Genomic DNA, 27547 nt, shown 5'->3' with positions numbered 1-27547 from the left:
CCAGGCCCTCACCCCACAGTTCTGCCCTTACTCAGCGATACCGCTAGCAACCTGGGGCCAAGTCTTTAACATATGGCCTTTGGGGAACATTTAGGATCTAAACCGTAACGAGGTATTTTGAATGACACCAACTTTGGCCAACTAGGCCAGCGCCAGCAAGAACAATTCTGCTTTGCCCTAGCTTTGCGTTCACATGGTAAAGTAATAAACACATAGAGCTGCCTAAGTGAACCAGAAGACCTGGAAGAGACTCAAATGTGCACAAAGATGATAACTGTGCTCTCAATATTATGGAAACTGAAGCTCCTTTTTGAACTTTAAAGCAGAAAGGAGCATGTTCCAACATACAATCAGAGTTCAGGTGGCACTCACCATAACCCGCCATCAAGCAAGCAGCTGGAAGCTGCAGTCTAAACGGAAACCCTGGGTTGCTGTATAAGAGTGTCTGGTGCAAGGATTAACACAGCCATTTGCTACATAAAATAGGAAAAGGTTCTTTAACACCTGGTAATTTTTCTCAATGTGTGTCCTGTAATTTTCTCTTTCCTACCAGTAAGTTTACTCCCCCCACGAGTCTCATCACAGTTACTGCAGTGGGCTGTGGCTTCTTGGGTTATAAACCGGAAGACTCCGTTCAAACTCACCTGCGGCCTTAAGCTAACTCCACATCAACTAGTATCCCAGGCCAAGCCACCAGCATCCTTCACCAGGGCTAACAACAAGCACAGCCAATCATCTTCCACCTTTGCTTCAATTCTCTAGAAGCCAGAATCATGCTTTCAAACTACAAGTTGGACCCTGACACTCCTCTGCTAAAAACCCCATGAGCTGTGCACTCTGATCTCCCCCCGAGTCTGATGCTGCCACCCCATTTCTGACCACTGCACACAGCTTTTTGCTGCAGGGCCTTCCTGTGGCTTCGTGCTTTGACTGGGGTATTCTTCCTTCCCGATGTACCTTGGCTTTGTTGCTTGTATCCTCATCTGCTTAAGTAGTCCAGTCTGGCTGGAACGCAGACTCCTTCCATCCAGCCACCACAGTGCCAGGAAGTTCGGTGTGACTCACCTCCAATATTTTATGTTGTCAACTTGTACCTCCCTAGGTTTTCTCTTTATTCAGCATTGATTCTCTCTATATAATGTATAACCTCTTCAAAGAATATTACTTTTTTAAAAATTTTTCATTTCCTAGCAAGAATGCAAACTACCCAAAGGAAGTAATGTGGTTTTATTCATAGCTATATCCCAGTTCCTAGAACACTGAAATATCTGATGAACAAATGGCTGGGTGTGAAATGGCACCTGAGCTGGGAGGGCTCACTGGAAAGGTATAGTTAAGATGAAGCAGGATCATAGGACAGCTTCCTGTGTATCCAGAACACACAGGAACAGGGCTCCTGGGAATGGCACATAACGGCCAGACGATGTCTCTCGGAGCGGAGCTCCAGGCTGTTTCAGATATGTCTTTGGCATAGACAAAGAAAACAAATGTTCCCAAGTTCGTCCGTGGATGTTCATCATAAACACTCATGTTCTGATACTTGTGGGAAAATGTTTGCAAGATAAAAATATAAAAATAAAATATACAAAGTTCTTCATTAAAATAATACCTTAATAAGTCCGTTAAAAGCAGAGCCAGGACTGGATCCCGAAAGAATAGGCTTTTGAAACAATCACATGACCACACCCCAGCCTCCTCTGACAGTGAGACAGTGAGGAAGCCTCCTCCAGCTACTTCTGTTTCAGGGTTAAAATGTAGCCGAGGAATGGCTCCATTCTATTTGCCTTTTTTGGCCTTGGCTGTTTTTTCCTTTCTTTTTTTCACATGTTTAGGGATTTTATTTTTTCTCTTCTCTCTCTGGGCTTCCTTGACCATCTTTTTTCTTTCCTGTAAAATATAAACAACCCACCCCCAATAAAATTCATTCATTCGGTGTATTCAAGTTATTATTAGAATTAAAATTAATATGTTAAGCAGATAAAAGTATATGTAGCATAAAAAATAACAATTACAGCTTGGTGAGTACAACTTTGCTTTGAGGTTCCCTGCATCTCATTTCTTTGCCATCTCTCTCCCTTCATATCCCTGCCTTCTTCCCTCTCTAAAGAGGGTCTCACTTTGTAATCCAGACTATTCTTAAAACTCCCAAGGCTCAAATGATCTCTCCCCTCCTCAGTTTCCAAGTGCTGGGACAATAGGTTCTGTCATTATACACAGGTTATCTTTCTTCCCCAGCTCCCCGAACCCAGCTACACCATGTCCCTTGAACACTGTTGAAATTATAGACAGTCAAATCAATATCCCAGTATATGTTACTTGACGTTTACAAGTTCCATATTTAAGAGAAATAATGGTTAGAAAGAAACAAATATTTGCTTCTAGTAAACAGACAGAACACGTAATCTGTATGATATTAAAGAAGCTCCTAATAGCAGCTAAGTCTCTAATTTACTCCAAAAGTAAAGTTTGTGTTTAGTTATGGAAACTACAAGTAGAGGCACCATTGATGTTTGAGAGCCACCACATTCAGGAGTAAGATCTTGGCTAACCTTTTTATCAATGTCAGGGTCAGCAATATGGTTTCTGCATCCGGCTTGATCTTCCTGCTCTTCAGAGACTGTGTCGGAGCACTCAGAGCCCCCAGCATCGTCTGAACCAAAACAAGTCTCTTCCTTAACTTCACTTTCTAGGAGCGCGGGGACCTTGAGATTATTATAGAACAATGCTACGTGAAGCCAGGTACTATCAACACATTAATGCCAGCATCTTACATCAGTATGTCAGATACTCTTTCAAGTTATGCACTGAAACATCAAAATAGAATCAACACGCGGGAGAAAGATGGGTAGCATCCATTCACTCCTGTAGGACTCAAGAACATACACAAAGGAATTAGCAGGGTGTCTAATCTTTTGACAGTGCAACATGATGCTATCATTTACAAATGTGTTGGATTACATTCACAGCTATCCTAACATGCATATCTGATTACTAGGGCTATATGGGTGGCCTAAATTAACAACACAACTCTGCTACTTTTAGTAAGACAGAGAGTTGAGCTGGGATTTGGAAAGAATGTGAAATACAGAGGTAGTAGCAGCAGTAGTAGTAGTAGTAGCAGTACTAGTAGTAGTACTAGTACTAGTACTAGTAGTAGTAGTAGTAGTAGTAGTAGTACTAGTAGTAGTAAAATCTATTTAGGTGGCTTCACAACTGTTTTCCTGTGTATTTACTACATTACTAGCAGTAAGCTAATCTAACCAAAATGAACAGTCCATCAAGAGGAAGTTTCACTTTCTCTGAAATGAACTAGTTATTTAACTATTTTTCTTCTTTTTTGAGACAGGATCTCATTGGACAGTCCAGGCTGCCCTTGAACTTTCCATTCCTTTGTCTTACAGATAATGGTATTGGGAACTCAATTCAGGTGCTCTGGAAAAGCAGCAAGGGCTCTGAACTGCTGAGCCAACTCTCCAACCCTGACATTTATCAAAATTAATTTTAAAAACGACTGAAAAAGGTATATGGCTATCATCAATAACCCCTGCATCAAAGAAGTCCAGGATTAATGACAAATATCTCACTTTTAATGGAAGAATTCAGAGACAGAATAAGTACATTCCCAAAGTTAACTCTAATACCACTTTTCTGTAACTTTTACATCTTCAAACTTTTATAAACTTCAAAAAGAGTTTCCACAGGCTGGCAAGGTTCATCATGTAGCCTGACGATCTAAGTTGGACCCCAAAGACCTATGAAGAGGAGAAAGTCAACTCCCCAGAGTTGTCTTCTGACCACCACACATGTGCTGTGGCATACTTTTGAGCACACACACAAATAAATGCAGTATCTACAGAATAAATTCTGTTATAAAGCAATAACAACATATTTTTTTCATACCTTCTGGACTCCTGACAAATCTTTTTTCAATCCCATGACAGTCTGGTATAGAATCTTGAAAACAAAAGGAAAACGAATATAAGCATAATATATTTAACATATATAACACACACACACACACACATATACACATATATAATCACATATATACATATAAATGTAATATAAACATAGAAACCGACAATAATATGTATATGCTGTACCATTAAGCATGGACTAAACCCTGCTCCTGTGAATGAGAACTCGCTCAGAATCTATCACACAGTAACACGGAGAGGAACATGCATTATTCTTGTGTCCCAGGTCTGCATCTCCACAGACTCAATACAATCAAACCTGAGAGTTTTCAGATGGGTTTTGCAACCCACGAGATGACAGCAAATACTAATTTGGACTTTACTCAGTGCAATGTTACGTACTCCACAGACAATCCTACTCTACTCTCACCAGTAGATCTCCACGGCACAAGCTGTAGTTATTACTGACAGTGCTTTCAAGGGGTTGGAAAACGCTTAGTGATTCAATGTGCAGGCTGCTCAATCATGAGGCTCCGAGCTAGGATCCCAGCGCCTACATTCATCTGGTGGCTCAGAAAGCTCCAAGGGCTCCAACACCCTCTTCTGGCCTGAGGGCACACACTGATGTATATGTGCAATCACACAGGCAACAGACATATATAAAGAATAACAGCGCTTTTAGGCCCGAGAGCTAGCTCAGCAGATAAAGGCACATGCCACGAGAGCCTGCCTATGTTCCGCAGAAGCCACACAAAGGAGGAGAGAAGTGAGCCGACAAAGCTGTTCTCTAGTCTTCCTACAGGCACCACGGCATGCGTGCTGACACATGTCTAACACACATGTAATATAGTCTTAATGCTTTTATTTCATGCATGAAAAGCTGGAGAACACTACTTCACTCTTTATACAAAAACTTATATAAACAGCTAAATTTTGCTACATGGCTAAAAAGCCTAAAAGGTTACTTTCTGGTCTACTAACAACAAAAAATTTCCCCCAGGGGAACTAGAGAGATGCACTGTGGCTAAGAACTTGTTCTGCTCATGTGGAGGACCCGAGTTTGGTTCCCAGCACCCATGCAGGGAAGCTTATAACCCCCTCTTAACTCCAGCTCCAATAAACCCTAACACCTCTGGCTTTCAAGGACACCAGCATTCCCTCATGTGTGCATGCCTTCCCCCACGCACACATAATTAAAAATGATATAAATATTTTAATCATTCCTTCAAATATGTATGAAAATGAAGCACAGCTTTATCAACCCACTACGATCGTTGTTAACCCGAGACTTCGCCTTTTTTCTCATCACAGTTCTCTGACACATGGAAATGCACCGCCCTCTCTTACATCGCTTATGCAGCACGTATGGAAGCTTATGCAAAGGGAGCTGGCTGTCTCACGAGCACCAGGCAGGACTACGCTCAGTCTCCTTTGGTAGAACAGGCTCCAGACAGAGCAGGCCACTCACGTTGTCTTGCTGAGTGTTCAAAGCCATGTCTTCTTCCTTTAACCTCATCATGATGTCCACATCTCTCTCATAATTCTTTACTTCGTTTAAGGTTCTGGGAATATATGCTTGTTTGAACACCTAAAAGAGGAAAGCAAAATCAAACTGTGATTCCTCACCCTGCCCATCCCTCAGCACCCTTAGCTGGGTGCAGAAATGTATCCTCATCGCCAATGCTGGCTCCCACTCCAGCTGTGCACACGCTGGGGTCATGTCTGCTATGTGGTAAGCTAGAAGCAATTTGGTAAGCTAAAAATGAAATTTTACAACTGACTTAGGGGAGAAAGAGAGTGTATTCCAATGATTCTTAGAGTAACACTCCTCCCATACATACACATTCCAAAGGGCATCTGAGGAAGGACAGGATAGACAGGTAGCAAGGACGGCCTGGCTGTGAGCAACTGAATACCCACCACTCTTACATTGTAGGAATATCTCTATGAAGCTGCCACAAACTTCTGAGAATAAGCTACAATTAAAATAATAAATATAATAATAATTAGCCTATTGTGGACCTTAATAAAAATGTCTTGATTTCTTTAGACTGGTTCGATTTTAATTTTTAACAAAGTATTTAAAGTCTGTTATATTTACACAATGAGCACATAGGCCATCTAAAAATTCATACTTGCACATGAATAGGCTTTTCCTTCTTGACTCACCCCACAAGCCTGAACAACAGGCTAAAAGGCTGCTGAGTACAGCAATATAACTGAATGTAAATTATATACCCTGTGTCTAAAAATCAAGTTCAAGCTTTACCAACAGAAACAAAACCATGGAAACTCCTGTAACACAAGAATCAGTTGGAAATGGTGGCACATACTCCTAACTCTAGCAGAATGAGTGCTAGTTTGAGGTCAGCCTGTACCGCATATCAAGTTCTAAGACAGCCTGGTTTATATGAAAAGACACACAACACAACACTCCAGAGTGCCAAGCAAAGCCCACAAGTGTTCCCCAAGGCTGTGAATACACAATAACCCCCACCTCTTCATCCACATGATCTTGGCTAGTCTTTTCTTCCTTGGTCCTCTGGGATGCTATTTCCATAGCCTTTGAAAGAAAGCAAAACAATTATTTCCCTTTACATTTACCCTAGAAGACACACTTTTTATTTTGTAATGAACTATTTTTTTTAGTCTTCACAGGTATCATGTCTTCACACTTCTCCAACTAGAGTGAGCTTCTACAATGTAGACTGGCTCTCTACCAAAGACTTGACAGTCATTTTAAAAGAACTAGAATAAACTCCTCTAGTCTCAAGGTACCTTTAGTGCCTTCTTCAAAAATCAACATTGGGGGCAGCTCCGTGGTGGAGCACTGGCCCAGGGTCACAAAGTCACACACCCAGCCCCAGCTCATGGCCAAGACAACAAGAAGGATTTTTTTTGGGGGTGGGGGGCAAGAACAGGGTTTCTCTGTATAGCCCTAGCTGTCCTGAAACTCACTTTGTAGACCAGGCTGGCCTCGAACTCAGAAATCTGCCTGCCTCTGCCTCCCAAGTGCTGGGATTAAAGGCGTGCACCACCACGCCCAGCTTAAGAAGGATTTTTTTTAAACTTAATTTTAAACTATTAGCAGAAATCTTTTTTCATCAGAAGAAACTGAGACTCAATAATGAACCACTTCTTGAACCTTGAAATGTCAGTGACATGAATCACAAGAAAGGTAAATATGTGGCCCTAATGCCGACACAGGATATATCACCAATAAAGTCGCGCGGGCAACAGTAACTGTAAGGAGAGAGACTCTATACTGGGTTCTTCTTCTGACTCATAAAAACAGTTCTCTAGTTAAAACACAGGGAGAGGGCCAGAGAGGTGGCTCAGTGGCTAAGAGCATGGACTATTCTTCCAGAGGACCAGAGTTCAATTCCTAGTGCCCACACATTGGAGAGCTCACAACACCAGCTCCACGGAGGTCCAATGCCTCTGGCCTGTACAAGCATCTACACACACGTGCACATACCCATATGGATGCATACTAAAGTAAAAATATATCTCTCAGAAATAGATATAGAGAAAGAAAGAACATTTATTTTGTTTTTTTTAAAGTATAGAATCAATACTAATAGAGATAAAAAATACTTTGATAGTCAATACATGTATGGTGGTTTAATAAAAATGGCCCCACAGGCTAAGGAGTAGCATTGTTTGAAAGGATTAGGACATGAGGACTTGTTGGCATAGGAGAGACGCCTTGTTTTAGAAAGTATGTCACTGAAGCTCAAGCTAGGCCCAGCGGCTCACACTCTCTTCCTGCTGCCTACTGAGCCAGTGTACAACCTCTCAGCGACATCTCCAGCACCGTGCCTGCCTGTGAGGCTACACACTTCCCACCATGATGAGAATGGACTACACCTCTGAACTGTACTCCAACTCAATTAAATGGTTTCCTTTGTAAGTGTTGCTGTGGCAATGATTTTTCTTGACAGCAAAGAAAACCCTAAGACACCATGTAGCTGCCTAGTACATAATCAGGTACTAACAATATACAAATAAAATTTCTGTCCCTCAAGAGTTCATAATCTGCCAAACATGGTGGTGCACTACGACCCTGGCATTTCTGAGGCAGCAGAGGGAGGAGCATAAGGCCAGGTGAGCCAGGGCTACAAAGTAAGACTATCTAAAGGAAACAAAAACCCAAACAAGACAAATAAATAGGCTGGAGATGTATTCAGCTGCAAGGAGTGTGGGCACAGCATGCACTGAGCCCTGGGTTTGCTCCCCAGCACTACATAAACTAGAACAGGCTGCTGTGGTGTGGTTATAATCTCAGAACTCAAGAGACAAAGTCAGAATTGCAAGTTCAAGTTCATCCTTGGCTATACAGGGTCTGAGATAGCCGGGGGGATATTAAAAAAAACAAAAAACAAAAAACCACTGTCTCCGGCTGGTGAGATGGCTCAGTGGGTAAGAGCACTGAATGTTCTTCCAAAGGTCCTGAATTCAAATCCCAGCAACCACATGGTGGCTCACAACCACCTGTAATGAGATCTAACGCCCTTTTGTGATGTGTCTAAAGACAGCTACAGTGTATTTATATATAATAATAAACAAGTCTTTGGGCCAGAGTGAGCAGGGACAGAGCAAGCAGGGCTGACTGGAGCGAGTGGGGCCACTGGAGCAAGCACGGTTGACCAGAGCGAGCAGAGGTCCTAAATACAATTCCCAACAACCACATGAAGGCTCACAACTATCTGTACAGCTATAGTGTACTCATATACATAAAATAAATAAATAAATCTTTAAAAAAACCACAGAAAAACACTGTCTCAAAAAAAAAAAAATTTAAAGAGAAAACAATGCTCCTGAAATCACTGCTCCTCCTGAGACCCTTTGCCACAACTGTCTGACCTGAGTTTTAACATTCGCCAGACCAAGCAAGATGAACAAGTGCACAAGTGCCAAGGTGGACAGGCCCTCCAGGAGAAAGGGGAACTATAAGAATCCTGACTCAGAAGTGACAAGATTAACAAGGAAGGCACAAATGGATTAGGTTAGAATATAAAACTTCTGTTTAGGGACCAAAGGATGCACTCAGACAACACACGGCATTTGTCTTGTGGGGAATCCTGGCTGCTCAGCTCTCCCCAGCCTTGAGTTGGGGTGTTTCCTCTGCCTGTGTGTTGCTCTTGTCCCTGAGCCTGATTCCCAGCGCTCACAAGCACCCGTAACCCCAGCTCCAGGGGTCCAATACCATCAGGACTCCTTGGGCATCTACACGCTTGCAGCATATGGTCACACAAACACACACATATACATATTAAAAAGCAAACCAACGTGATTTTACTTGTTAGCAGTACTGAGAGAAGCAGAGTGCAGGCAGAATGGCCGTTTCCAGGAGCTGGTGGGGGTCGGTAAGTACAGGTTCAGTATTTGATGTTAAAAAAAGTTCTGAAGATAGAAAATCTGTGGCTTACACAATAATTTAAATGTATATAATGCTTTGTACTTAAGGTCATGCATGTTTTACCACGCACATGACAGTTTTCTCATTAAACGTATGGAGGTTGACAGCCGTCACAGTTTCTCTGTAATCCTGCCAAGTAAGTGACGTCAAGAGCCCTGCCTCTACTGACTTCCTTACTGTTGTTAATCTCACTGTGAAATGGTAAGTGCTAAGACATGATTAAAATGATAGTGACACTGAGCAACACTAATGACTGAACCTCTCAGACAGGCCACACAAAGGCAAGTTCTCGTGTGTCCTCTCCTCAGCCCACCTTACCTTTTCCAGGTAAGCATCCATGTTGTCAGCAGTGATGGAGGGATCTGTGACGAAGTCGAAGAGCTCCCGCACGGTCATCACTGCAACAGCATGCTTGGAAAAGAAATCTGTCAGAAGGAAGCAGTAATGACAGCTCGAGAAAGGGAGTCGCTCCTCCTCCAGCCAAGGAACAGAGAAAGAAAAAACAGTGCACCATCGCCTGCCTGCCAGTGGCGTAAGTGGCGTAAGTATATTGAGCCATCCCAAGACTTGTCAGCGCTGGGGATCAAATGCATGGCTTTCCACACAAGACAGATCTAACATCCCTATGCCAGACTACATTCCCACTTCAAGTGTCAAGACCTTATCCCAGTGCTTCTCAGCCTTCCTAACACTGCGACCCTTTAATATAGTTTCTCATGCTGTGGTGACCCCCACCATAACGGTATTTTCATTGCTACTTCATGACTGAATTTTGCTACTGTTATGAATCCTTATGTAAATATCTGATATGCAGGATATCTGATGTGGTTTGACCTCCACAGGAGTTGGGACTCACAGGCTGAGAAACACTGCCTTACTCCCCATATATGTAAGCACAGATGCTGTCAGGAAATCCCACTTTCTACTCACCATTGACATTGGTACAGTCTTTTCTCAAGAACTCCAATGCATGTGGGTGGTCATGCTCCACAGACTGAGAAACATCAATGATGTAAACATCTCCACCATGGTACCTTGAGAGCAATAAGCACAGGAGTTGGACATTACTACCATGCTCTTTTGTTTTTTTTAAAAAAAAAATCTATTCTGAAGTCAGTTATGGTATTACATGCTGGCAGGATTTGCTGAAGGAGGCAGAGGTGGGAAGATCAGGCCAGAGTGGGCCAGCCTGGGCTACACATTTTTAGCTAGGTATAGTGGTACATTCCTTTAATCTCAGCACTTAAAAAGCAGAGGTAGAGCCGGGCGTGGTGGCACACACCTTTAATCCCAGCACTTGGGAAGCAGAGGCAGGCAGATTTCTGAGTTCGAGGCCAGCCTGGTCTACAAAGTGAGTTTCAGGACAGCCAGGGCTACACAGAGAAACCCTGTCTCGAAAAACAAAAAACAACAACAAGAAGCAGAGGTAGGTGGATCTTGGTGAGTTCAAGGCCAGCCTGATCTACAAAGTAAGTTCCAGTAAAGCCACGTTATGAACAAAGACCCTGTCTCAAAAAACCAAAACAACGAGCTGGCGAGATGTCTCAGCGGATGAGAGCACTGACTGCTATTCTGAAGGTGCTGAGCTCAAATCCTAGCAACCACATGGTAGCTCACAACCACCTGGAATGAGATCTGATGCCCTTTTCTGGTGCATCTGAAGACAGCTATAGTGTACTTATTTATAATAATAAAATAAATAAATCTTTGGGCCAGAGCAAGGTTGACCGGAGTAAGCAGGGTCCTAAATTCAATTCCCAACAACCACATGAAGGCTCACAACCATCTGTAGAGGTACAGTGTACTCATATACATAAAATAAAATAAATAATTTAAAAAAAAAAAAAACAACAAAAATCTATTCTGTTCTTTATTTTGGATAGGTTCTCTCTCTATAGCACAGGCTAGCCTCAAACTCTTCTCTTCTTGCTGCTGCTTCCTAAGTGCTGAGATTCCAGTCATTCCCCACTATATCTAGTTTAAAAAAAATCCATCTTAAATAATTTACAAATGACTACAGCAGATGAAAAAGGATCCTGACTAATGAAAGCTGAAAAAACAGAGAAAATTTCCAAACCTATTAAATCAGGTAAAAATGCGTCCCCTCCTGACACCTGTGCAGGGCATGGAATCCAAGGCATCACGCATAGCGTAGTCTAGACAACTGCTCTATCAGTCAAGCTGTGAGCTCAGCCCTCCAGAGTGGTGTACTCTGAGTAAGGTCACTGAAGGCGATGACCACATCTTAACTCTTACAGGGAAGCAAACACAGTACAGCGGGACTTGCAGATTAGGACTTTCTTGTAGAGGTACATGAAATCATTTCAGCAACGCTCCAGGAAACAAAGCACACTCACAGCATGTTGAATTCACTGAGATCCGCGTGGACAAGTCTAGCGTCCTGATACATTTTCCTCATGTACTGAATGACCTGCAGGTACAACTCCCGTGCCTTGGACTCTGACAGCTGGACATTTTTCAAAAGTGGGGCTGGCCTGGAATGAAAAGGGAGTGGACATAAACTCATTACGATCAAGTTTTCTTGCCTCACTCCACAGTGTCCACACACCTCTCCTGTAACTCATCACGTGAACTGACAAGGGAATAGTGACAGGCACCTTCCCAGCACGCTAATAAATTAAACATTTAAAAGCACGGCTGCTTTTGTCATTCTGAAGCACCATGAAACATCACAGCAGTGAATCGCAGCAGTTATGCACTAACACATAAGAAAAGAATAATGAAAGCCGGGCGTGGTGGTGCACGCCTTTAATCCCAGCAGAGGCAGGCGGATTTCTGAGTTCGAGGCCAGCCTGGTCTACACAGTGAGTTCCAGGACAGCCAGAGCTATACAGAGAAACCATGTCTTGAAAAACCAAAAAAAAAAAAAAAAGAAAGAAAGAAAAGAATGAAAAGAAAGGGAGGAAATAATTACCTAGTACATGGCTCACACAGCTTCACCATGAAATTCTCTGATGTTCCACATACTTACATGTCATCCTTGCCAATGAAGCCCATGAGAAGAACATGACTTCTTAGCCTGATTGGTTCTGGACATGGTATGTTTGCTGTTTTTAGCCTGTGATGTAGAAAAAAAGACAATTGGAAAGTGAAAGATATAAACACAGTAGAGCAGTTACAGACCACAAGCTGACACTGCTGTCAGGAAACAGCCCCGAGTTCTCTGAACTACACTGCTATCTCATAACCAAGTTGTTTTAAATGTCACCATGATATGTCATCAAGAACATCAAAGCACTGATAAGCAAACCATTAAGTCGCACAACCTGTAACACCCAATCTACTTTTAGAGGTGTTAAACCCTGAAGAGAAAGCACACCTCAGGACCGATGAGACACAGCTATGTTAACAATTATCTTTTGAGTTTACCATGTCAAAAATAAAGCAAATCACTGCACACAGCTAGTGGCCAGTTGCACACAGGAATATTTCCAAAATAAATGGTGCTGGCTTAATAGCAAATTGTAACTATGGATAACATAAAAAGCTAAAAGGCGCTGAAAAGGGAAGGGAAAAAGCCACAAACTTTGAAAAACCTAACCAAGTGTTCTTTCTTTACAGCAGTTAAAGAAAAATGACTACAGGAATGTGTTCGACACTGGACTGAGTAAGAAAGGCAAGTGATTACCCAGAGCTGAGAGCCTGACAACATTTATCTAACACCCTGGTTTGATTTTGTTGTTTTTGCTTATTATGTTGTTTTTTGTTTGGTTGGGTTTTTGAGACAGGGTTTCTCTGTGTAGCCCTGGCTGTCTTGGAACTCACTATGTAGACCAAGCTGGCTTTGACCTCAGAGATCCACCTGCCTCTGCCTCCTGAGTGCTGGGATTTAAGGTGTGAGCTACCACTGCCCAGCTCCCCTGTAATTTTTTCAAATGACAGTATTACCATCACTGTCACTGTCTTAAAATCCTATAAAAAGCCTTATCTCAAAACAAACTCTACATGTTTTCACTTGGCTGCAGGCTCTTCACAATAGCAAAATTTGTCTACATAGTTAATCATAGTAACAAAGCTACATAGTCTAAAGGGTCCCCTCGGCTTGGAAAGGGCAGGGCACAGATAACCAGACAGACACAGTTACGCATTTGTACTACAGACCCTCTCTCACACACCACCAGTTACCTGCACAAATTCCTCATCTCCTTCTCTGCCCACGTCCTCACCATTTTCCTAGGGTTTCCTTTACAATAGCCACGCCGGAACCTGGAGCAAGCAAACACTTGTTAATCACTGCATTATACTGCTTTAGCACTCGAGGGAAAAGGAACTCAAGAATCTGCGCTCACCTGAATTCCCCAGTCACATACTTATCACGATCTTTGAACATCAAAATAGAAGTTTTGTATATTTTGATTGCTCTGCTCTCTCCACTGGGTGTGCTAGCATAGTATACATTAGCCTATTTTAAGCAATAAACAAAGAAAATGAAACATGTTAAATAACTAGTGTCAGTGGTTCTACCTTAAAAGTAAATTGAAATGACGACACAATCCTCTCTTGAAGATGTGAATTAAAATAGGAAACACTGTGTGACAATAAATGTACCTCTAGCATGCCACCCTATGACACTCTGCTCAATAAGGGGCCCCATATGCCTGAGTGCGCTCCTAAGACCTTATCACCTAGAGTGATGATGCCATAGCAGTCTTAGGTTCCTAGTACACAAAACTGCTTAATGACTCGCTTCTCTGAACACAGCCTATTGTTACAAGAGGCACACTAGATATAGGAATTAAATAGAATTGGTTTCACACATATATCTCTGATGAGAATTTTCCTACATCTAATTAACTTCCACAGAAAATGAAAGGCTAATTATTACGGTCTGAATGAGAAACATCTTCCACAGGCTCATGGATTTGGAGCCCCTGGGCCCCAGCGGGTGGGCTTGTGTTTCAGAGTTTATGGAACGTTGAGAGGCATCGCTTTGCTGGAGGAAGGGTGTCACAGGAGGCAGGCTTGGGAGGTAACAGCCTGGGCTGACTTCTAGTCCAGCTCACTCGCCTTCCTGTTTCCTGCTTGCCGTGCTTTCTCCCTACCGTCGTGGACCCTAACTCTCTCAAGCCCTAAGCTAAAATAAACGCTCTTCCTTAAGCTGTATTTTATCATAGCAAGGGAAGAGTAACAACATATTGTTTTTTGTTTTTTTTTTTTTTTAAAGTCACACTTAGTCTTTAAACACAGCACATAGGAGGCTTAGGATCTCTGAGTTCAAGGCCAGCCTGGTCTACAGAGTGAGTTCCAGGGTTCCAGGACAGCCAAGGCTACACAGAGAAACCCCATCTAGAGAAAAAAAAAGTCACACTTATTTTTCTAGACTTAAAATAAAGAAAAAAGACTGGCTAAGAGAAATGAGCCAATAAACCTCATTCATTAATGGTAATTTTAAATTGGAACTCAGGACCACAGTAATCTGAAAATCTAAGCTCACTGCTCTACACACAGACTCAACAATACAATAAAGCAATCATAGTAAGTTACGCATACAGTTTCTTATCAACTGACTACCAAGCAAGATAATTTCTAGATACACTGTTAATAAACTATCGGGTGTATACAGCTTTTTCTCTGTGTAGTCCTGGCTTCTCTAGAACTTGCTTTGTAGACCAGGCTGGTCTCAAACTCACAGAGATCTGACTGCCCCTGCCTCCGAGTGATGGAATTGAAGGGTCACCACAGCCAGCTTTCTTTCTTTTTTGACAGGGCTATAAGTAGCCCTAGTTGGACTAGAATTTGCAATATAGACCATGCTGGTCTGGAACTCACAGAGATCAACCTGATTCTGCCTCCCAAGTAATGGGATTAAAAGTGTGTGCTACAATGCTTGGCTTTCTTTTCTTTTTAAAGGCATAAACTCTAAAGAGCCTTAGCCTTCCTGGGTATTTGAAACAAGGAAACTAATATGAAAGAAAATACTCTCATCCCAACCAAAGCAGCTCACTTCTTTTCCAGTGCTAATACAGCCATGTATCTCTGATATGTGGTCTTTATGCAACAACTTGAATAAAATCATCCTTGTTCTGGGATCCAAAACCTAAAAATTAAAAAAAAAAAAAAAAAAAAAGTTCTTTAAAAGTACAATCATGAAAACAAATCATACAAAATTAAAGAAACACCGACTATACCAAGAGTGATCAAGATGGCTCAGTGATTAAGGTGCTTGCCACCAGGCTCGTGACCCCAGAACCTACCCACATAGAGGTGAGTGGATAGAATAAACCCCACACAGTTGTCCTACGACTTTCACAGAGGCCCCATTGCACAGGCACTGCCTTCCCCACCATGAACACACACCGTTCAGTTTGGTTTCTGTTGTTGTGATAAACACTGTGACCAAAACAATGTGGGGGAAAAAGATGATCTCATCTTACTCTTGCAGAAAATAGTACACGGCGGAGGGAAGCCAGGGTAGAAGCTCGACGCAGGAACTGAGGCAGAAACCATGTAGAAAGCTGCTCAACTAGCTTTTTTTTTTTTTTAAGATGTAATTATTATATCTAAGTACACTGTAGCTGTCTTTAGACACACCAGAAGAGGGAGTCAGATCTCATTACAAATGGTTGTGAGCCACCATGTGGTTGCTAGGATTTGAACTCAGAACCTTTGGAAGAGCAATCAGTGCTCTTAATTGCTGAGCCATCTCTCCATCCCTCAGCTTGCTTTCTTATACAACCCAGGATGCCCAGTTCATTGTCATACTACCCAGGTTCAGGGTGGCATCACCCCACAGTGGGCTGGCACACAAACTTGCCTATAAAGCCAATCTGATGTAGGCAATTGCTCCCTGAAAGTTCCCTTTTCCAGGTGGCTCTAGTTTGTAGTAAGTGGACAAAAACAATAAACCCAAGCAATATAACATATAATAGCAAGTTAACAGTATAAATAACCACTTTCATGTGCAATGATTCAATTGCACAAACTGGTTCTCTACTGCAGCTCGGCTTCTACTCCCTGGGGGCAAAGCACAGAAGAGGCGCCATAGGCCAACAGGTTACAATGTCAAAATGTGGAATTGCACACATACCTATGGGTGGAGGAGAGCCCGGATATGCAGCAATAATAATAATCTAAACCTTTTTTTTTTTTATCATTTTCTTCACATCAAAAATCTGGGTCAGGTGGCATACACCTTTAATACAAGCTCTCAGGAGGCAAGAGGCAGGCCTCTCTGTGTGAGTTTGAGGCCATCCTGATCTACACACCAAGTTCCAGGCCATCTAGGCACATACACACAAATTTCAATCGTATCCTGCTGCCCATCAGAAATTAGGGACTAGTGCCCCACCCCCTCCAAAGAATAAAGCACATGTGATTTCTAAACAAAGAGGTCTCTAGTTAGAAATTTGAAGGTTCTTAAAAAAAAAAGAAAAAAGGTACTGGAGAGATGGCTCAGCGGTTAAGAGCATTGACTGCTCTTCTAAAGGTCCCGGGTTCAATTCCCAGCAACCACATGGTGGCTCACAACCATCTGGAATGGGATCCAGTGCCCTCTTCTGGTGTGTCTGAAGACAGCTACAGTATACTTACATAAAATAAATCTTTAAAAAAAAAGAAATTTGAAGGTATTACCCTTTTTCCCTTTTCCTTCATCTATACATGCCCCAGAAACATGGCAGCTACTCAACCTGCTTTATGGCAGATATTCAATCTATTAATAGGAAAGAGAATAAAATTCCTACAGAACCTGCTTAAGAAAGATTCTGGTCTAAAAGTCTCTATCTTCCAAACTTCTGAGAAGGGGGAAGCACTACATAGTAGCTTTGAAGGTTCTGGAAGCTATTCTGAAAGGGCTCTGGCTCTTCTCATTTTATACAGCAAAATGCAGAGCACTGCAATTGGCACAGTGTTTACTCAGGAGTAATTTTAGGTGAGGTTAACACCAACAAGAAGCTAAAAACAAGGCACAATTCAAAGAGAAAAGGAATGCTAATTTCAAACAAGACTGTGAGCACTTCCAGCATACCTGTTCTACGGTTGCTCTGTCGGCCTTATCTTTAATTCGATACCTGAGTGAAACAAAAAAGTATAGCAGGCATATTCAAAACTCAGCGAGAAGCCAGAATGAGCCTTCTGCATGTGCACCATTTGGTGACAACTCTCAAGAAGTTTTCCATTCAGAGACAAAAATTTTTTTTTTTTTTTTTTTTGGTTTTTCGAGACAGAGTTTCTCTGTATAGTCCTGGCTGTCCCGGAAATCACTCTGTAGACCAGGCTGGCTTCGAACTCAGAAATCCACCTGCCTCTGCCTCCCAAGTGCTGAGATTAAAGGCTTGCGCCACCAAGCCTGGCCAGAGATGTAATTTGATACCAACTCTTCAGTCAATTTAAACTCCATTTCTCTGAGGATGCAAGCCAATTCCTTAGCAGGCATGTCCAATCTTTGCTATTTCTTTCCATTTCAGTTTTGAATCTTTTTCACTTATTTTCTTATAAGTGAATAAAGAGTAGGTAAGACCATGCCACCCTGCATGAGATGGTCAGAGGACAACTTTCAGGACTTGGTTCTATCCTTCCACCACCAGGGATCACACATATAAATGCATATATAAATATATGGATGTGCATATATGATGTTACATATGAAATACGTATTTCACATATGCATACAGAAGGGACAGAGAAAGGGGGAGACAGAAAGAGGTGGGAGAAGGAATGCGAATGTGGAAGTCTTCCCACATCCTGAGGCATTAAATAAGAGCAGCGGGAGGACAGTGGCAGGGAAGTGTGGAGTGTCTCTGCTGTCCTTTAATGATCCTACTTATGTGTAAGGCTGCGTTTTTAGACTTTTATCTCAAAATAATTTCCAAAGGCAGACTCTGATTTGCTTCAGCTCATCCACTAGATAACACTAACTTGAGCTAACAGGGGCTCAAATACAAAAAGTCAGACAGACAGGTCAGTGAAACACCAAGTGGCCAAAGTGTCTCGCAGAAAGCAGTTATCTCTGGATGCAGTACCAAACCAGAGAAAACTGATTTTAATGTTCAGTTCTGACACTGCTAGTGGGTTAACCTAATTTTCTATACAGCAATCATCATCCCACTCAATTAGCACATAAGAGAAGTCAGCCAGACCGCAGTCAGCGGGAATCTACACACTTATCCTGATAAAAACACAGTCCTGAGCTTCCCGCGACCCTGCCTTTACTACGTAAGACTCATTCACTATTCTGACCTGCGAGGGCAAAGCACACGCTAAGCTAATAAACCAAAGCACAGCAGCATCCCCTGCAGAACAATCACACTGCCCAGTCAGGACGTGAGTCCTACCAGCCATGCTTTATACTGAAACATTACTTACGATTCTGCTTCCTTTTGTCTCAATTTTACGGTGACTTTATTTGTCACAGAATCAGTAACATTCAGCTTATCTAAAAAGACGAAAACTCACAATGTAAACAAGACAAAAGACACTAATAGTCACCTCTCCTTCCCTCTACACTTTCTTAATAGAATTAGAACATCCTTTACTCATGAGGTAAGCAGTAAGTAACTTATTCATGTGCATTCTCAGCGCTATAGCTGCTTTTTGAACCAGAATTGTAAACTTGTAGATAGAGACAATACTCAAAAACACTGGATCTTCATAGTAAACCTCAGATACTTAATATTTTGTACAATACAGATAACAACTGTCTGAATTCAAAGTTTAATTCTGCAAGCTTCAGTTTCTTTTCACATTAGAGATGCACCATGATGACTTGGGAACACTTCTATACATTAATTTGATATGTATGGAGAATATACATGAGACACTGGTAGGTTTACAGTCAAAATGGTCCAAGAAGAAAACCATAGCCTTGCATTCTCAAAGCCTTAGAGTTCAATTGAGGGTTGGCTTTCAGCTAAACCATTGACACCGCCTAACTAAACAAAATAGCATTTTTAGGCTGTTCTAACACAAAAGACAATGCAGGACTGAGAAGAATTGGGGTGAGTACATGAAACTTCATATCCCCGCAACAGATGAAAACATAGAACGAATTCACTAGAAGTTCCTTTTCTTCATTCTATCTCGAGTCATTCATTGACTCTACGACTGAGTCAAATACATTGGGTTCTTCAGCAAACAAAAGTGCCCAGCATTTAGAACAACTCTTCACAGCTCAGTTAGGCAATGTAATTTTTAAAAACTTACTTAGATTGATTTTATTTTCAAATTTTCGCAAGGACTTGTCAATTGGAGTAGACATTTTGGCTGAATTGTAGTTAGAAGTCTGTCGGTTTGCCTACAAGAAATTAGTTTAAAATATGATTAATGGTAAATTCAAGCTTCCGGTTCATAATTACATTTCTTTCTCCCACCACGCGTATGGATTCAGGGAACAACTTTAAAAGCTGCCTTTCTTCCCAGGGTTGAACGCAGGTTGCAAGGCTTGACACCAACTGCATTCACCTACACAACAATCCCCCCGCTCCAGCTCAGTTAGTTATTAAGGCATCATCACATACAGGAGCAACTAAAGAAGAAACAAACTTTAAGACTGTTTTCTAAGGTTCTGAGAGCTGGAGAGATGGCTCAGAGTTAAAGCCACTAGCTGCTCTTCCAGAAGAGCTGGGTTTGATCCCCAGCATGGATGCTCACAACCATCTCTAAGTCCAGTCCCAGGGGGATCCAAAACCTTCTTTTAATCTCCTTGGGCACTTCATGAACTGCCTGCACATGGAAAAAAAAGGCATTTCAAAAAGAAGGCTAAGGTTACTGACACAGAACACAGGTCACATGTTATGTTCTTCAATGTATTTTTTGTTATTATGAATAATAACTAAGTTGGATTTTTAGAAATTTAGTTGGCTTGTATGTTTGATACCTGAGTCATCATTTACCTTCAAAGGTCCTTAGTAAAGAGCTACGGCTAACATTAGATTTATTTTTATTTATTTTATGTGAGTACACTGTCCCTCTCTTCAAACACACCACAAGAAGGCATTAGATCCCTTTACAGATGGTTGTGAGCCACCATGTGGTTGCTGGGAAGTGAACTCAGGACCTTTGGCAGAGCAGTCAGTGCTCTTAATGTCTGAGCCATCACTCCAGGCCCCCCTTAAATTCATTCTTAACTGTGTATTTTAAGCCTGACACTTCAAGAAAAGGAGTGGGGAAAGTAAGTACGAACAAGGTTCAGCACTTACACTGGTGTCCTGTACAACCGTAAGTAACACCAAAGAGAAGCAGAAGCAATACCCAAAACTCATAGCGAATGCAATACAGATTTCAAAGACAGGCGCTTAGCCAGGTGGTATTGGTACATGCCTTCAATCCCAACAGAGACAGGTAAATCGCTGAGTTCAAGACTAGCCTGGTCTATGGATTGAGTTTCAGGGTAGCACAGACATACACAGGAAAACCCTGTCTCAGGGAGGAGAAAAAAAGTGTTTAAACTAGTACAAAACAATTGCTGATTCCCTCTTGCATGAAACTCTGAGGCTTGGTTATCTTATCTGTAAAGAACTTAAAGAGATTTTCTACTAAATTTAACATGAACTTTGTTTTAGAATTAGTTATCTGAATTTATTTTATGAAGGTTTTGCCTGCATGAATGGATGTGCACCACATGGTGTCTAGTGCCCATAGATGCCATAAGAGAGCATTGGATCCCATGCAACTGGAGTTACAGATGATAGTGAGCTGCCATGGAGGTGGTGGGAATTGAACCCAGGTCCTTAGCAAGAGCAACATGTGCTCTAACCCACTGAGCTATCTCCTCAGCCTCTTTAACTTTTAAAATAACTTGGCTTTGAGATACAGAGCAGTAGTACTTGCCTAGTATGTAAAGGCCTTGGGTTTGACTCTTAGCACCACAATAGGTAAAAGTCAGACCGTATCACATCCATGCCAGACTGACTGACTGGACTCCTAGGATACATGGTAGGCAAGTGCTCCACAAATGCACTGTGTGCCCAATTATTATAATCACCAGGAACAAACAGTTACAGTAGCCAACAGTACTATATATATATATACAGTGTAACACAGTCCATGATGAAATTATCCAGTCTCACCAGTGACTTAGTATAGGAGTTACCAAAACTTACTTTGTATTCCAGGCTGGCCTTGAACTTGGGATCCTTCTAAACCTCTTCTTCACAGGTAGCTGGGGCTACAGTACTGTACCACCAGCTCAGCTACACTTCTCTAGTTACCAATGAGTTTCAATATTTTTCCCCCTGCTGTGCTGGGAAGCCAGGAACAGACCCCAGAATCTTTTGTACGCCAGCCAAATGCTTTACTATTGAGCTACATTCCCAGCCCCATTTCTGTTCCATAAATGGTCTACAGTTAATAGTTTAGTTGTGGCTTTTCCTTTGTATATTTTTAAGTTCATTCATCTTATGACACTTCAGTAACTATTAACATTTACTGATTATTGAAAGAATCCAAATACAAGAAATTATGAGAAATATGAAAAGCACAAAGAAAGAAAAAAAATCAGTAAAAGCCAGGGCTCTAAGACAATATATCCTACAGAATCACAAAGCCTTTTTAAAAAACTACATGGCCTGGAAAGATGGCTCAGCCCATAAATTATTCTCATTCAAGTCTGAGAACTAAGTTCAGTCCTCAGCACCCACATAAAAAGGCAAACTCAGTGGCAAACATCTGTGATCCCAGCACTGGGGCAGATGAGAGAGAGAAGGGTGTCTGGAAGACATGAGCCAGTGGCTGGCTAAACAGTGAGCTTCAGGCTCAGTGATGTCAGGACTGGAACTGGATCCCAGCACACACATAAGAACCTGCTTAGATGTTGTGGATCCCTGTTTAGTTATTTATCTGTAACTCCAGCTCCAAGGGAGGGACTTGGTATCCACTTCTGCCTTCCCCACATGCGCACAGGTATGTGCACACACATGTGTATACACTCACACAGACACATCCACACACATAAAGAAAAGATGAAGTGGAGAACTGTTGAGGAAGACACCCGGCCTGTCCCCCTCTCCCCCCACACACACACTGGAACACAGACAAGCAGATAACACAGATTTACAGAATTCCTTACACACCTGATAGTTACTGCCGCCATTCCAGGTACAACCCTTGGTGAGTTTTCCAGTTGCATCGTCCAAGTACCAATCATCATCATCATCATAGTCGTCTTCCTCATCGGTCTCAGCGTCGCCCTTCACCTCTGCTGCAGCATTCTGGAGGCTTTTAAGTAGAACGCCGCCATCTTCTGCATGGATTGGCTGCAGTTCTTTGTTTTCACTAGGAACAAGAATGTTCTGGCATGTTTATCCATCCTCCAAAGGGAAAAACACACACATACACACCTTACGTTCCCCAATCTGCTCCGTCTTCTTAACATCAAGTTCTCTGTCTCCTCATCTGCAGCAATGCTTTATTCTCCACGTCCGTGTACCGTCAGTGGGTGTTGGCTTTGCTTTTGCCTTAAGTCAAGTTAGAATTTACACTATCATCTTGGGTAAATGAACTGACTCTGACTAGTGCACAAGACCAGACTCTAGTCAAATCATTCATACACCTACTTTCAGGGGTGTGTGTATCAAAATTTGCCTTTCCTTAACTCTCTGTAATACCAGGAGCCGTAGCAAGACACTCCTAAGACACAAATAACTCCAAATCACCTTTATTTATAAAAGGAAGCAGTGATGGAGAGGCCCAAGACTACACAGTGAAGTGGGCCAAGTATAGGACAACAAGGGGGGACTATCAAGAGAAGTGGTCTAGAGAGACAAAAGTACAGCCAAAGGGAGGAGAGGTTCACAAAAGATGCAGACCCTGTTGTTACTGATCTTCCTAGTTTTTCAAGAAGCTAAAACACTCAATATTTATGTAATTTTTTTCACATAATTGCCAGGTTCAATTTTTTTTAAAACATTGTACATTCCAAACAAAACATATTTACCACCAAATTCAATAAAATTCAATTCAGTGTTGCTAGCTTTGACCTTTCCTGCCTCTGTGTCCCAGGTGCTAAGATTAAAGATGTGTGTACCTCACCTGACCATAAAAAGAGCCATTTTTTTTTCTTCTAGTTCTGAGGACCCAGAGCCTTTCCCTCTCTAGGTAATCACTCTGCCACAGACCTAATCCCCAGCACCTCAGGCCGCCCCGCCTCTCCCACCCCCTTCCCCTTTGTTGTTTAGTCTTGTTTGAGACAGAGCTCCCTGTTGGGTCTGGCTGCCCTGAAGACACTATGAAGCTAGAGCTGACCTTGAAATCATCAATATCAGATGCTTCTGCTTCTAGAGTGCTGGGATTAAAGACGCTGTACCACCACACCTGGCCCCCAATGGGTCTTAAATAAGTTCAGTCGTCAACTCCAATTTATTAATTGGCTACAGCCCACAGGGCTTTAAATGCCCACGGGCATGAGTAGGAAGGAGACTATCATTTGATAGCTGCAGTTTACTAGGGCTTCATAAGTATCATACATAAATTACTCTTCACTTACAAATCTAATAATCTAGACAGGTATGTTAAAGGCACAACTATGTGAATGCTCTCAACTAGTCAATCCTCTGCTGTGAGGTTGTCTTATGCGGAACTACCTACCAGATACCACTAGTGTCTCAGCCCAGGTGTGACATATAAAAATGTCTCTGGATTGGTGCAATGGCAAAATCAGATCCAGCAGAGGACCATGGGTGCAGTCTCACAATATCCTGCGTGTATGGGGCCTGTGGGCAAAGTAAGCTTGTCCCTTCTTCCCACTTAAACGCTTCCGTAAGGATTTCTCTGAGATGATGTGCCCATTCCTCAGTGGAAGGCTGGAAATCTCCAACATCTCCGGCTAAGCCCTACTTACCCTCTATTTACCATATGTTATTGATCACTCATTTTTTTCCTTTGTACTATTCACCAATTTTAATTCAAATAATTTACCTCGTGTGAATATCTATCTCCCCTAGCAGAGGCCAACCCCTGTGGCAATCAAAACGGTAGTCACCAATATTTCCCTACCACTCGATCTGACACACAGAGTGGTCAATATATATACTTATCACAACCGCTCACAATTGATGAATAAAATCTTCCTGACTATAAGGTACGCAAAACTCTTTGTTGTTTCAAAATGGCTATGTGTAAATTCTCTTTTCTTTTGAACGGGAAGTTTTCCGTCACTGCTTGCTTTTGGACCTCACATCCAATTTCACCACAAAACCTCAACACTGCTACCTCGAAGTCGTTCTACGACAGCAGCTCTAGGAGCCATCCGGTTTGAAGCTGGTTATTTATTTATTTACTGATTCTCTGCTCCACTCCTCTCTACGAACATCTTCTACATGACTCACCAGTTCCTTTAATTCATAAATCAAATGACGGATGCTCTGTCGCTGCAAAAGCCCTCCTCTGGCCTGTAAGACCTGAACAGGATCTTAACTCCTCACAGTCACTTGGAAGGCTCGACCTGGCTGGCCTCCCTTTTTTGCCTCAATTCTCTCCGCTACGCTGTAGGTGCTAGCCTCTTGGTTTGCCCTCCTTTCCAAAAAGACAGTAGTGACTTGATTTGTCTTGTTCATCATACTCGCAGAGGTAAAACTTTTGCTCACTGTGTATGGAAGCCTGTATGAAGAAAAGAAAGGAAAAAAAAAAGGCCCACCTTCCTCAGTGGTCCCCAACTCTTGCTTCTCTGCTAAACGTCCCGGGACCCACTGACAGGTAGGTAGCTTTCACAAGCTGCTCACCCCGAGAAAAATCCAAAGCCGTCAGCTGTCAGCTCCCCGAGCCCAATGTGGAGCTGGCGGAATCGGAGGAGTCCCTGTGTCACCACCGGCCGCCTACCTGTCTGAGGAATCCGCGTCGTCAAATTGCCCGGGGACCACCGAAGCCATCCTGTCCAGACTGCAGTCCATGGCTAGGGGTGTGAGCCTTCGGCGCCCCTGAGGCCGCGATCGGAAGAGCCTGCTTCCCACCTAGAGGATCCAAACGCGTCTCCGCGATTCCCGCCCCTCAAATCCCTCGGCAACCGCCAGGCCCAAGAAGGCAACGACCAGGCGCCACCGGGGTGTCAGGATACAGGGTTTCGGCAAACGCGGCCACCAACAGGCCGGAAGTGCAACGCCGGAAGTATGCCACCAGCAGGGCCTCTCCAAACCCTAGTGCCCTCAGGGAGCATGCGCGTGACGGTGGCCGGGAAAGACCAATCCGCGATGTGAAGTGGGCGTGGTGCGTTGTTTGTAGCGTGGGATGTGTAGCTCTTGTTGCTCCCCAGCCTTTCGTTCTTGCTCCACCATGGCGTTTACGGTCATAGGAAGTCAGCCTGTTTTTTTTTTCCTCCGGCTGCTCCTGAAGACTTGCGTCCTCTGACCTTCTTCCTCTGGACCCAGGTGCGGTCCGGAGGACGTCACACTGGGGCGTTCGAGCGCCCTGCGACGCACCAGTTGGTGCCCTCGGTGGGGACGGTTGGAAGGTGTTCTCCCTCCCGCGGAGCCGGTGTGCCGGGAGGAAACCCGGAATCCTTAGCCTGAGTCACAGAAGCTCGATGGATCATGGAAGTGAGCACACTTTTGCTCTCTAGAAACGTTGGTGCGTTGTTTTGAGATGCAATGATACAAGTGGTTGGTTTTTGTTGTTTTTTTTTTTTTAAGTTGGGAAGTTCAAGGTTTTTTTTTGCGTTTGGCAGGAACTCTTGTGACACCTCTTTCTGCCTTTATTAAATGTTAAAATGTTAAGTATTATCTAGCGCGCGCTTGTGTATGCGTGCTCCGTGAGTGAAGTTCAGAGAATAACTTGAGGGCTTACTCCTTCCACCTTGGGCTCCGGGAACCGAACTCTGGTCGTCCGCGCTTTTTCCTGTTCAGCCATCTCACAAGCCCTCATTATCTTCAAACGGTTTTAACTCAAGCCGAGCGGTGGTGGCACACGCCTTTAATCCCATCCCTTGGGAGGCAGAGGCAGGCGGATCTCTTGAGTTTGAGGCCAACCTGTTGACAGGAGGGGCTACACAGAGAGACCCTGTTTCCTCGAAGAAGAAGAAAAAGAAAAGAAAAAAAAAAACAAACAAACAAACAATGGATTTAGGTAGAATGGCTAACCAAGCCTGGGTGGTGGTGGCTTGGTTCAGCACCTGGTTGGGCCAGTCACAACTACTATAATTCCGGTTCCAGAGGATCCTACACACACATGGCACGGGTATACTAAACAGGCACATACATTTTTTAAAGTGTAGTTGCAAGTCACAGGCCCATGGAAAAGAAACATTTTGCGTTTGGAAAGTGATTTAAGGCACTAACACATCCCTGTCATCGAACAGGTAGTGTTTATTTGCAGGACGGGAAAGGTGAGCCCAAGGTTGAGTCCTCCAGCAGCCCTGCCTAGCTTCCTTAGCCTACTTGGTTTTTTACAGTTTACCAAATGATGACATCGATTTGAAAACGTCTTCAGTAAATAAGTAATCTAACAAAGTCATCCAGGCAGACAGGTACTAAGGATAGACTGAGACAATCTGATAATATGCCACTAGAATGGGGGGTATTTTCAGCCTGTGTTTTAACTGTGTAGACCAGAGTTTCTTAACTAAAGATCATGGCCCCATAATGGGGTGGGGAGAGTCATGATAAATTCTCCACACCCAAAACTTGATTCATAATTTAAACGGTGGGGTGAATCTGACAAATTTCGGGCAATATTCACCCATGATAACTTCACACAGCTTTCACTGTTCTCACCACTATACCAACTCACAGCAGCAAACTGCCTGAAATACCTCTGTTCAGATTTGAAACTTATATGTTCCTGTTAGGGTCCAAGAATAGCTGAAGGAAGACCCCAGACTCAAATAGGATGCACAGGCAAGAAGAGTGTTTACTGAAGAAATTACCAGCATTCAGGGGCCAACCATTTATCAAAACGGCAACCACCTGAGGGGCTCATGGACCCCTTTAATGGAGGGCTAAGAGAATTTTCCAGAAGGATTAGGTAACCTCCAATAGGGGGGCAACGCAGTAACATTAGTACAATTCTGATTGGTTGTTAACCTAGTTTCATTGTAATTGCTGAGACCAAAGAATTTTGGAAACCAGCTCTGTTCTGGCCTTGTTATCTCCTCCAGCTAGGTGGCCTCCAGCAGTTCCAGACTTAGCCTCCCTAAGTCAGGGCCATCTGACTGAAGGCCCATTGTCAGCAACTCCTGGGGAACCCAGTGTGCCTCCCAGGAAATGAAAATTTTATTCCCAAGGCTTTGGACTTCTCATTATGAACTGCAGAGTTTTTTTTACTG

General features: G+C 42.9%; 2 protein-coding genes across 15 annotated transcripts in view; one reads left to right on the top strand and one right to left on the bottom strand.

Moving 5' to 3' along the window:
- Positions 1–1208: 1208 nt before the first annotated feature.
- On the bottom strand, positions 1209–25653 carry Riok1 (RIO kinase 1). Of its 4 annotated transcripts, none has more exons than XR_001780817.2 (17): positions 25111–25532; positions 22368–22569; positions 19501–19591; positions 18664–18733; positions 17327–17369; positions 15305–15397; positions 13650–13762; positions 13486–13566; positions 12332–12418; positions 11697–11834; positions 10270–10373; positions 9658–9764; positions 6415–6480; positions 5265–5505; positions 3901–3954; positions 2550–2702; positions 1209–1887 (listed from the first exon to the last, which is right to left on the bottom strand). XR_001780817.2 is itself a non-coding variant. In NM_024242.3 (17 exons), the coding sequence occupies exons 1-17, from the start codon at positions 25179–25181 to the stop codon at positions 1777–1779; spliced, it is 1704 nt and encodes a 567-aa protein (NP_077204.2). In that variant the 5' UTR covers positions 25182–25653; the 3' UTR covers positions 1209–1776. The 4 variants fall into 4 exon arrangements, 2 of the variants coding, with proteins under 2 accessions (NP_077204.2, XP_017171095.1); XR_382077.3 differs by having other exon boundaries at positions 2550–2862; positions 5386–5505; NM_024242.3 differs by having other exon boundaries at positions 5386–5505; positions 25111–25653.
- The window catches only part of Cage1 (cancer antigen 1), a 31080-nt gene continuing 29043 nt past the window's right edge, over positions 25511–27547 (top strand). For 4 of the 11 annotated variants that reach the window (XM_006516779.4, XM_006516776.4, XM_017315602.2 and 1 more), the window contains exon 1: positions 25511–25854. Coding sequence is in view for 1 of the 11 variants with exons in the window: in XM_017315604.2 (XP_017171093.1) it covers positions 25818–25823 (6 nt within the window). In the remaining 10 variants the exon portion in view is untranslated. The remainder of the gene's footprint in view (positions 25855–27547) is intronic. The other 7 variants (NM_027724.2, XM_017315603.2, XM_030247409.1 and 4 more) reach the window with 5 other exon arrangements.

This window comes from Mus musculus, chromosome 13 (genome assembly GCF_000001635.26).
Source record: "Mus musculus strain C57BL/6J chromosome 13, GRCm38.p6 C57BL/6J".
Classification (NCBI taxonomy): Eukaryota; Metazoa; Chordata; class Mammalia; order Rodentia; family Muridae; genus Mus; species Mus musculus.
Note: the sequence above shows the minus strand (reverse complement) of the source record. Positions and strands in the feature narration are given on the sequence as shown.

What these genes read in the sequence shown, in the direction of transcription:
- Riok1 (NM_024242.3), bottom strand. Translation starts at nt 25,181, where the DNA reads ATGGACTGCAGTCTGGACAGGATGGCTTCGGTGGTCCCCGGGCAATTT. An exon ending in TATGTGACTGGGGAATTCAG is followed by an intron (nt 13,567 to 13,649) that starts GTGAGCGCAGAT and finishes TGCTTGCTCCAG; the next exon opens with GTTCCGGCGTGGCTATTGTA. An exon ending in TGGATGCTTACCTGGAAAAG is followed by an intron (nt 6,481 to 9,657) that starts GTAAGGTGGGCT and finishes TTTCTTTCAAAG; the next exon opens with GCTATGGAAATAGCATCCCA.